Source organism: Metarhizium robertsii, assembly GCF_000187425.2.
Source record: "Metarhizium robertsii ARSEF 23 chromosome Unknown MAA_Scf_3, whole genome shotgun sequence".
Classification (NCBI taxonomy): Eukaryota; Fungi; Ascomycota; class Sordariomycetes; order Hypocreales; family Clavicipitaceae; genus Metarhizium; species Metarhizium robertsii.
In genome coordinates this window covers 2089447-2100375 of record NW_011942171.1, presented here as the reverse complement: position 1 = coordinate 2100375, position 10929 = coordinate 2089447, and the positions used below count along the sequence as shown (strand labels likewise).

At 52.0% G+C, this 10929-nt stretch overlaps 4 protein-coding genes across 4 annotated transcripts; 2 read left to right on the top strand and 2 right to left on the bottom strand.

Annotated features, from left to right (window-relative positions):
• Positions 1-1243: 1243 nt before the first annotated feature.
• MAA_03769 (extracellular serine-rich protein) lies at positions 1244-1926 on the top strand (the record flags this gene model as incomplete). The annotated part of the gene is made up of 2 exons (XM_007821767.1): positions 1244-1504; positions 1588-1926. The coding sequence occupies 2 exons, from the start codon at positions 1244-1246 to the stop codon at positions 1924-1926; spliced, it is 600 nt and encodes a 199-aa protein (XP_007819958.1).
• Positions 1927-5207: 3281 nt separating this feature from the next.
• On the top strand, positions 5208-7356 carry MAA_03770 (DASH-cryptochrome; the record flags this gene model as incomplete). The annotated part of the gene is made up of 2 exons (XM_007821768.1): positions 5208-5713; positions 5775-7356. The coding sequence occupies 2 exons, from the start codon at positions 5208-5210 to the stop codon at positions 7354-7356; spliced, it is 2088 nt and encodes a 695-aa protein (XP_007819959.1).
• A 472-nt stretch (positions 7357-7828) lies between these two features.
• On the bottom strand, positions 7829-8281 carry MAA_03771 (proteinrelated to DNA damage-responsive protein 48; the record flags this gene model as incomplete). The annotated part of the gene is made up of 2 exons (XM_007821769.1): positions 7829-7998; positions 8092-8281. The coding sequence occupies 2 exons, from the start codon at positions 8279-8281 to the stop codon at positions 7829-7831; spliced, it is 360 nt and encodes a 119-aa protein (XP_007819960.1).
• Positions 8282-9293: 1012 nt separating this feature from the next.
• On the bottom strand, positions 9294-10917 carry MAA_03772 (Cytochrome P450 CYP570A; the record flags this gene model as incomplete). The annotated part of the gene is made up of 3 exons (XM_007821770.1): positions 9294-9413; positions 9483-10657; positions 10731-10917. 3 exons carry the CDS (start codon positions 10915-10917, stop codon positions 9294-9296), a joined length of 1482 nt encoding a protein of 493 aa, XP_007819961.1.
• Between the last annotated feature and the right edge of the window lie 12 nt (positions 10918-10929).

Sequence of the window (10929 nt, the reverse complement as noted above, 5' to 3'; positions counted from 1 at the left end):
ACCTCCCGGAAAGGTCGACACCGAAAATGGTGTTTCAACGACGTTTCAAGCCCCGGAGGGCGGCGGAGGGAGAGGCAGCTGGTAGGGTTCATCCGGCAACGTTAACCGCCAAGGTTGCGGGATGAAACGCGCCACCATGGCAGAAACTCACAGCTTCAAGCGCAAAGAAAGTACGGCCAAGCCCATTGTTGTACAAGACACCCTGCAGGACAAGGAAATCCGCAGGCCACCCTTCAAACTGGGCACCCAACCAACCTTGGACTGAACCTGGAACCAGAGACTAAACAGGTCGAAATTCCTGCTAAAGAGATGGCCCGTCGCCAGTCGATGCGGCATAGATGAATGTATGGCTCAAGACCCAGAATCCCAAACCGGCCCAGCGTGCCCCCGGACTCTGAGGATTCTGCGACATGTCAACTGCGGATTTTAATGGATGCGTCCACATCAGACAAACCGACATCATGCAGCAGTCTTGGCCTTTGGTTGCTTTAGTCGCTTAGGTCGCTTTTGCTCCTGGTGCTTGATGCTGTAATCGCCCCTGGCTGGATTCCTGTTTGCATTTCGGCATTCTTGCTGGCCTCTCTCGTTATTACGACCGAACCTAGCCAATAATCTAGCTAGTAAATATAAAATATGGTACATTTACCTGGCCCAGGTACGGCCAGAATATAGTGTTACTGGATGTCGTACATGTTCATCCGGCCTTTACTATTATTACCAACATTTAATTAATTTAATGAACATGATACATCAGGGCAAGACATGCGGCATGATCCTAGAGCCACGGGTTCCTTGTCCTAAAGTCAAACACGGACTTTCTGGCCGCCACCAACTCCAGGCCGCAGCCCATCCTGACGTTGTGCGTCTCATCACCGATGCCGCACAACCCGAGACGACGGTGACAAACAGCCCATGAGGATCAGTGAGCCAGCCTGCAGCGTACTGACGAATGGCAGTCAGCCATTTGAGCTTGACCTCCGACAGGATCATGTGTATCGGGTTCGTTTCCTTTGGCGCCTTGCTTTGTAAATCCCCCAACGCTCGTTGGGTATAAAGGGGTTGGCTTTCCCATCCAATTGTTCCACGACTAATACAGATCCCATCTCTTCTCATAGGCCAACGTGTTTGACTCGATTGAATCTTGTCCTTGATCTTTACTCTCCCCATCACCAGACCCACAGCTGTCGACCTTTGGAAGCCAAAACTTCTTATATAACACCATCCACACATATCAGCAGTTGCAATGCTCTTCACAGCCGTCAAGGTCGCTGCCCTCTCCGCCCTTGCTGCCCAGGCAAGCGCAAAGACAATCAGAATTGATGTCGGTAAAGATGGCCTGGCATTTTCTCCTGATTCGGTTACGGCTGCCAACGGAGACATGTTGGAGTACCACTTCTACAAACAGCACAGCGTAGCTATGGGTGACTTTGCAAACGGATGCAGACCGGCTGCCCAAGGTGGTTTCTTTTCTGGTGTAATGAGAACCTCGGGTAACGGAGAAAATGTAAGCTGTTATCCTTCTGCTGGTCTTGTGGTTGATAATGGCGTGCCCGTGGCTGTAAGCTGACTTGAGTGTTCTTTTTGTAGGACCAGGTTTTCCAGGTCATGGTGAATAACACAAACCCAATGGCCTTCTACTGTACTGTCGCTAGCCACTGTCAGAACGGCATGGTCGGCGTCGTCAATCCATCATCCACGGATTCACTCGACAAGTACAAATCTACAGCGAAGAGCGCCTCCACAAACCAGGCTCCTCCGGCCGTGTTCGGCGGAAGGATGGCCCAAGGCTCAGCGACATCGCCGAGCGGAGCTTCAGGCACAGCTTCTGGTGCCCAACCGACAAAATCGGGAGCTGCTTCGCATATGCAGGCTTCTCTTGGGGGCATCGGTGCTGCTGCTCTCGGATTCGCTGCCTTCCTCATGTAAATGAAAGAGAGTTTGGCTGGTATGTGGGCGTGGTTGTGTACTTGATAGTTTTTAGGCGATGGCAAAACGGAGAACTGATTATCTGGCCATGTAACATTTGTGTCTGATTTGGAAGCACGCTTCATTGTTGCGTCTCTCAAGACTGGGTACTGTGGATAGCACCTTTGCACACGAACTTAATTTACTCCGTACTCCAAGCTGGGATATTTTCTGCTTCCGCATCCAACAGCAAATCCTGCCATTTTATGGGAGTAGAGTCGACATCCCAGGTGATACTCTGCTGTGTGGGAATGACAGTCAGATGTTGACAAGGGCAGAGAAGAAGCGGCTGTCAAGATTCTAGTCGTACTTGCGACAGGACAGTCAGACACTCAAAAGCCACACGGCTGTTGCGACGACAAGCATCTGCAAAGTGCGAGACATTCTTCGCCAACCATGACTGACGACGCGTGGGCGAGCCTTTTTCACAACGCCAATGACGCCTGTCATTAATGAGATGGTCCCAACTAGTAGCACAAGTCAGCTTGGTTGCTAGTTCGTAGTAGTAATTGCTTGCACGGGAGTGCCGAGTACCTGCTGCAGGCCAGGCCCAACCCCCGAAACAAAAATAAAGAAAAGAAAAAGAAAAAAACCGAGGTTAGAAGTGAGGAAAAAAAGTGATGGCACAACGAATGCACGAGTGAGTCGGAATGCCCCGGCCTGCTTACTCCTTCGGAGTAAGCATTGGGTCAGTTAGTGTTCGATGCCGATGGGTGCAGCCCCAGCCATCAAAATCGATGCGGGGAAGTCAAGATGAATCTTGGACTGGCAAGACTACGGAGTAGACCTGCCTCCCTTGATTCCGACCTGTCTGAACTATGCTCGTCACTATGCAAGGAAGGAGCGCGGCACGGGCTGGAAGGGAAAAGCCGTTAAGTTGCGGAGCAAGTCTCTCTAAGCGGCGTCCTGGCCACCAGGGCATCCAGCAATATCCTTGCTCAACATGCAGATTTGCCAATGCACCAAGCGGTATTCGTTTTACCAGAACATGGGGAATTTGAATTTCACCATGTGCGCTCAACAAGGTCTTTTGCAGGTACCAAGTTACTCGGTGCTCCGTACACGTGCAAGGGCGGGAAGGCTGCGCGGCTGGGCAGTTGGCAGACAATCTCGAGGCTGCCTGTGGCACACCGCCCCTTCAATGTTTCCACGCGTGGCGCGTAGGACCGCGGCGGCTCTTGCTTTTTTGGTCAGCTACTATCTAGCAGGCAAGAACGACCGCGTGGGCTGAAAGCAGGTACAAAGTTTGTGAAGCGCTGAAACCCGAAAAGTCTTCAAATGTTACAATGTGACAGCTCTGCCTCTGCAACCCCCAGACAACAACATCCTGAACGTCGCGCCAGCATCGTGTATACATGCTACTCTGCCGGGCCGCCAAGGTACCTGCCGCCAACCCACGCATCACCAGCCGAATTATTGGTCTGGTCCATGCCGGCGTCTAGACATCTGAGTGTGTCCAAGGTGCTCCTCACGAGCTTGCCGAGAGATGTACTACTGCATTCCACCACTATTGACTGCGACGCCGACTTAAACAATGGAAACATCGGGCAGGAGCAAGTCGGAAGAAAGATCCTTTAACTCTGGACCCACCCATCCGCAGCCGCTAAGCCGCCACAAACTCGTCACCCTGGCTCGACCTGGTTCGACTCCGGCAGAGTGGGCTGCAATGCCCCTGCTGCCTCGATCTGGACTGCGTGGAGACGGCCTTTGACATCGGCCACAATAACGTCGAATCTGCACATGGGCACCCGGTCTGGTGCTGGTGCTGGCCCTGCTGGCCCCGAAACCGACTCGGCATGGCTCCTGCCACCTTTTCTTGACGCAATGACGCCTACATGGACAATACTTCTCGGGCTCTGGCCCGGTCCTTCTCCCATCTGAACGGTTGGGAGGGTCAAACAGTCAGTTATTAACTCATCTATGATTCGCATTGGGCCAATCGGGGAGTAAACTGATGTTAGTCTAAACTCTGATAAACTCGGGTCCCCCAGAGAAGCTAGTACCCAAGTCAGTGCCAGTCAAGCTGTCAACGACACAAGAAATACTTGCAACACGGGCCGGAACTAACCCCAGCATTAGCAAACCTTGGTCGAGGACCCCTGCCTCGTATCCGGCATTTTTCTTCCTTCAACTCGTCTGTATTCTATTTGGTCATTCTCAATCAATTTCGCACTCCTCACACGCAACTTGGCGACATGCAAGTGCCGTTTGAACAATTATTCTAACTTGGATTTGCTCCGCCGGCGTGTCATTTTGTCTGTGGAGGGACATACATAGGGACGACACTTGCAAACTCAATTGATCATTTCCCGGTAGCTTTGTTTGATATACATACACCACCAATACTCTCGGCAGTACGCGGCTACGCCATCCCAAGACAACGGGCCCCTGCATCACCATACCGGGCTCCTCAGCGGGCAGATTTGCCCAAACGAGGGCCTTACGAGCCCCGAAATCCGCTACATTGGTTGTCTAGTAACTACCTACAGTGGTGTAGGTACACACATGCCAACACCCTGGCAGGCCCTCAAACGGTTACCCTGGGACTGAACACAGTGAACAGTCCAGGCTCGAATGGTCGTTGGTAGAAGTCTTTAGGCACCGATGTAGAGCTAGTGGGGGAGGTCACAGCTGTCTGGTCTGGTTCATTTGCCCGATTTGCTCTATATTCTGAAGCCGCTTGCTTCCCTGTCTCTTTTTCTCAGGGCATCCACTACCTACCCGTGGGTAGAAACCTAGGCTGGCAGTCTACCCATCTTCACTCGACGATTTCATCCGCTCTTCCGAGACAAGCTTCATGACGTATCATAGATAGGGCTTCAATGTTCTGAAGGCACCGGCATTTCACGCGCTGCAGCATCTCAGATCGTCTGACCCACAAGCCCCTAGACACCAAATACTATTTGTTTCCCCCCGAGCCAGGCTCTGTCCCCTGCGAATTCGTCACGGCTACCTCGGGCCTGTCAGCTTTATCGGTCCCATTGACGCACTTTGTTGTCGACGTGGTGCCTGAAGTGGGCTCTCACAGCTCAAAGGGAGGGAAGGAAAAAAAAGACATACCTGTTCACAATTCAAAATAGCCCCAGTCCCAAAGCCCTGGCTCTTTTACAATTTCACGCACCATCGAGAATCGCAGCTGGTTTTATTGTAGCCGCTCGCCGACAACCTGGCTTAGCCAGTCTGTTTATTGCAAAGATAGGAACAGATCAAGCCCAGCCCGAATCCTCAGCTAGTGACGAGACATGTCTAGAGGTAAACTCTTGGTTTACCTCCTGAGGCGGGACTTGAGAGTCGCTGACAATCCTATCTTGCACCACCTGGCCACCGCTTCCGACCATGGCTTCACTCATTTGTTGCCTGTATATGTGTTTCCTGCCCAACAGGTAGAACTTTCTGGGTTTCTTAAGGACGGCGAGCAGTCACCATATCCCCCAGCTCGAAGTCAGGTGGGCAAGTTCTGGCGTTGTGGACCTCATCGAGCCAAATTTACCGCAGAAGCGGTTTGGAATTTGAAGAGAAGCCTTGAAGAATTGGGCAGTGGCCTTGTAATTCGATGCGGGAGCGTAAAGGACGTCTTCGATCACCTCGTCAATGAGCTCAAAGATGCAGTGCCATGCGTCAGCAGTGTCTGGATGACAGAAGAACCCTCTTGGGAAGAAGTGCAGGAGCAAGAATCAATATCCTCTCTGTGCTCCAAGCGAGGAATTGAATTCAAGCTATGGAAAGATGAAAAGTATTTTGTCGACGAGTGAGTTGTCATTCTTTTCTTATACATGACTGGCTTCGTGTCACACTAAGCATGCTTCTAGCCGTGACACTGGCCTGGAAAACCCAGCGGATTTACCCGATGTTTTCACAACCTATCGAAAGTCTCAAGAACCTCTTCGAGAGAAGCCTCGCAAGGTTTTACCAAGGCCAGCTAAATCAGCGCTTCCAGCGTTCCCCCAAGAAGGGTCAATCCCTGCCCAAGCACATCCCTTCCTTTCGCCAGTATCTTTGGAAGATCTGCAGAAAAGATTAGTGAAGCCAGTCGAGAACATAATGGATAATCCTCCCAAACGCCCCGAGGATGCCACAGATGGTCATCCTTTCACTGGTGGTGAGACAAGCGGTTGGGCAAGGCTGAGGCACCTGGGAAAGTCCAGTGCCATGACATCGTACAAGGATACCCGCAATGGCCTCGTTGGTGTGGATTATAGCCTCAAGTTATCCGGCTATTTGTCACTGGGCTGTCTCACCGCCAGGCAGATTCATGAGGAGCTCTTGAAGCTGGAAGACGGAACCGACGAACAATACAAGGACGCTGTTGGATATGGCGAGGGCGAGAATGACGGAACAAAAGGCATTCGATTCGAACTCCTGTGGCGGGACTACATGCGGCTCTGCACGGCCAAATTTGGGCGGAAACTCTTCAGGCTCTCTGGATTTCGACAGGACAGTAGCTACGACAAGAAATGGAAAACTGCAGACGAGGAGAAAGCGGGCCCCGAGCAAGAACCAGATCCTGCTCAAATCTCGAAGATCCTCGAACGATTTCAAAATGGAACCACAGGGATGGGACTCATAGATGCATCGCAACGTGAGCTCTTTCACACAGGATATACGTCGAACCGAGCACGGCAAAATGCAGCCAGTTTCTTCTCGAAGCACCTGGAGATTGACTGGAGGTATGGAGCAGAGTGGTACGAAATGATGCTTGTGGACTATGACGTATCTTCCAACTGGGCCAATTGGCAGTATGTGGCTGGCATAGGAAACGATCCTCGAGGCGACGCTCGCACATTTAACCCTGTCAAACAGGCTTTCGATTATGATAAAGAGGGCATCTACGTTCGAATGTGGGTTCCTGAGTTGCAAGGGCTCGAGAAGCTTGAGAACATCTTTCAGGTGTGTACGACCGAAGCGGCTGAATTAGAGAGCTGCGGTCTATCCGAAAACATCATGGTCACGGATCCTGTTAAAAAAATTGATTTCTACGTGGACCGCAAACCCAGGGCAACTCGACGACCTTATAATAACAAACGACGAGGGCACCCCCGAGGTGGCCGCCGGGGTGGCAATTATAATAATCAGCATCACAACGGATCTGGAACATCAAGCGACGCAGCCGCCAGTGAGTCGGTTGGTGCTTCAGGCGCGGATGTAGAGGCTAGGAATAAAACCCGACCGGATAGCACGCCACGCCAACTCCAGGATTCATCATGGAGAGGAAACCACAAAGGAGGTCAGCCCGTGAATATGCAGGCACACCACGGCAGAGGTTGGCAATGTGGCGACCACACCCGGGGTCGTGGAAATTTTGGTCAATTCCGGGGTACTTGGCGCCCGTATGGACAAAGAGGAGGGTTTAGAGGAAGATATCCATATGGGCACCAGATGACTTATCAGTAGTTTCCCAACGGAGGGCAGTAGAGACTGCTGGCCGATCAGCGAACGAGCCCAAAGAATTCCGGGCAGCCTGGCACCGACATCGTTGGGAGATGAGTTTAGACGGAGATACACGCTTGACAATCTAAGGCAGCTGCCTCGTGTGATGGGTTTCGGTAGCAAGCCTAGTTTTTGGGATATGAAACAGCAACTATTTCAACAACCAAGCACATGGCAAGGAAACTTGAAAATTTCAGCAGCAGCATATCACGAGGGAGAAAAGAGGGGTTGGGAGAGATGGACATGAGCAAGTCCCAAAAAGGGCGGCAAGCCTAATGCCTGATGACTGGTTCCTTATTTTTTGCGTTTTGCCTCTTGACTACCTAGGTAGGTAACTCATGATACATGCACACACGAAACAGTACATGAGTAGTAATAAAACATGCAATAGCACAGCGTCGATAAGTTGAGAAGACAGCCGCGTAACATGACGAATCTAGAGGCCGTATTTCTTATCCTTGTCGGCGACGAAGAAGTCCTTTCCGGTGGTTTCCTTGTACTTGTCGCGAATGAAATCAGATATGGCCTCGTCCTTGGCCTGCTCTGCCGCGCTCTCGTTGGACTGGTCGCCTTCCCCGAGGACCTTTTCTTGAACAAAGTCGACGGCTGCACCTGAGAGTTAGTGCTCGAGTCCAATCAACCCAGAAGCGTATGGAGCGGCACGGCCATGCTGTGTTACAACCCGATGCATTCACATACCTTTATCAAGCCCATCCTCGTTCGCCTCGCCCTGCTTGCCCCCACCAGCCATGCTGTTAAACGAATCCATCAGCTTGGCTCCAGCATCACTGTTGCTGCCGTTGCTTCCCTGGTTGTTCTCATTCTCCCGACCCGGCTGGTTGTTGCCACTGCCACCAATCCCGTCGGCCACTTTCTTGACAAAGTCCATTGTAGGAGGGGCGAGAAAAGAAGAGGGGGGAAAAGCCTCGACGAATGATATCCTTGACAGGTGCCGTGCAGGATGCAATGCCGAATACGCCGCGAGAGATGTAAGATTCGAGCAGAAAATCAAAGACTTGTCTCGCGGAGATGAGTTGATGCTGCAAGATGAGCCATGACTCCGATTGAGGGGTGGTAAGTCGGTCGCGCAGGAGATGCCCTCATTGGAGGGGATACGTCATAGGCTGGGTGCGTCATCGCAGAGGATGTGGGCCGCGCCATCTCCGGCCGTGAGCTTAATGGCCATGACTTTTTTTTTTCACAGAGACATGGCGAGAATGCTGGTTGCTGCGCGCGTCTGTGGTTCTGGATGCCGATTCAGGTCTCAAGTGGCGTGGATGGTTCAGCGTGGCCGCCATGGCGGTTGGGGAAACGAGGATCAAGGTGCAAGTTCAGCTTGACAGGGTTTCCCCACCCACCGTCTCGGATGAGATTGATTGTTTTTGGGATGCACCGGGGTCTGGCTTTTGTCTTGCTTTTTTTGTCCAAGTGGGCGCCGGGATGATCCATGCGTATCCATGCGCAAGATGCTCAATGCAGTAGTTTTCTGCAGCAAATTCGGGATACGTGCTCAGAGCTGGATTTAGTTTTGTGGTCTGGTGGTGCGTGGGCAAAGAGGCAACATAGCCTTGTATCAGGAAAAGTTGGGCAAAAAGGCTGCAAGATTTCTGGTGTCTCATCAAGGTCGGTCTAGTTGGGTGTGGGCGGTTTGGTACCCGATTGGTGGTGTTGACTACGTTGCCATCGACTTATACCATCATGGATCGGGAATTTGGCTTGATGCTATTTGCACCAAGTAGTAGTATTGAATATTTCAATGTGGGCTCCGGGAATATGCTGCATCAATTCGGTATCCTACATAATCAGGAGTGTTTGCCAAAAGCAAAACAACTTGCTCCGCGTCCACGTCCTCGCGCAGATGCAAGACCTCGGGGTGGGAACGTTTGAAACAAGGACGATTTTCATCGGCCCGCCCTCCGGGTAATTCTAACATTGAGATCGGTCTGGCTAAACAGCCCTGCGTTGAACGACTTCCACGGATTCAATGGGTTAAGCAGCGTAAAGTCGAATCGTCGAAGGAGCTGAACCCAAGTTAGCATTTTTGTTCAGAGGCGAAGAAAAAAATACCAATACCGAGTTCGTATGCTCACCTCGACATAGACCTTGTTCAATTCAATCATGGCGATATTCCGCCCCAGGCATTCCCAGCGACTGCCGCTTGCAAAGGCCATCATGACAGTCTGTTCCATGGGCTTGGACTTTTCAGTGCAGTCCAGCCAGCGCTCTGGCCGAAATATATCGGCATCATTGCCGAATACGTCCCGGTCTCGCATGATGGACCAAGGGGACCAGGCGACGTTTGTGCCTGCGGGAATGGGCACTCCGCACAAGACTTCATCTTGGGTAGAAACCTTGGGATACAAGGCTGCCGCGGGGGGGAACATGCGCAAACCTTCGAGGATGACGGCCTGGAGGTATGGAAACCCCCGTGCTTCGGCATCGGTGATGGGAGACGAGATGCGTCCGTTCTCGATTTCTTGGTCGATTTCAGCTTGCAGACGTGCATATACCTGTGGTGAAGTCATGATGAACAGCATGGTCGATTGGATGGCCGTGGCAGTGGTATCCGATCCGGCGATTAGCTGTACCAGTGCCTCTGTTTCGCTGTCCTTTTGGTCCAACCCGTGCTTTACAAACGATCCCAACATGTCTTGTTTGACGAGAGGATCAGCGCCATACCGCTCGCCAACGGTTTCCTTGGCAAACTTGATTACGTTGCCGACACCAGCCATATCCTCGATCCGGGGCATGATCCATTTCAAGTAGGGAGACTGCAAAACACTAATCATGCCGGGTATGAGTGTAGTGGACACCAGGATATACACGGTCTGGTTCGTAGTTTCAATGTAGCGAAACTTGTCCTGGTCCTCGACCAGATAGCCCAAGGTTTTGCCAAACGCAAGCGTGGATATGACGTCGAGTGCAAAATACTGGACCTTTTGTGCAAGGTCAACAGCCTTGTAGCGGCTCTGGTCAGTCGACACATACTTTGTGTCTATAAGCCTGACCAGGTTGGCAATTTGGTCGTCGATATGCTGGTGCAGGTTGTCGACATCTTTGCCACCATAGCCGGGGAGCAGCTTGTTCCGGATAGCATTGTGCAACCTGTCGTCTATGGTGGAAAACGAGCTGTCCCTGTAAGGGTCGATGCGCATTCCGCGATACCACCATGATCGCGTCCAGTTGGATCTCACTGCCCAGATGCGGCGGAGCTCAGAGGCATCGCCGCATACGACCCAGTTGGGGCCGATTCTCGCAACGGGTCCTACGGAGATGATGGGTTTTGTCTCAGCTCACGGCTTGCTTCTTGACTTATTATCGGCCTTGGTGGCACTTACCGTATTTCTTGGTCAGGTCGTGCAGGATATGGTGCATCCGTCCCGTCAATTGCGTGAGCACAAGCCAAAACGGCGTCCAGGCCGCCCACCAGGGGCCAGGAACATGGCGTAGACGCAGGAACGACGTTAGCTGGTAGGCGAGGGCCAAGGTCACGATCGAGGCTGCCACTGTCGAGAACCACGACATTGCGGGCAGTTA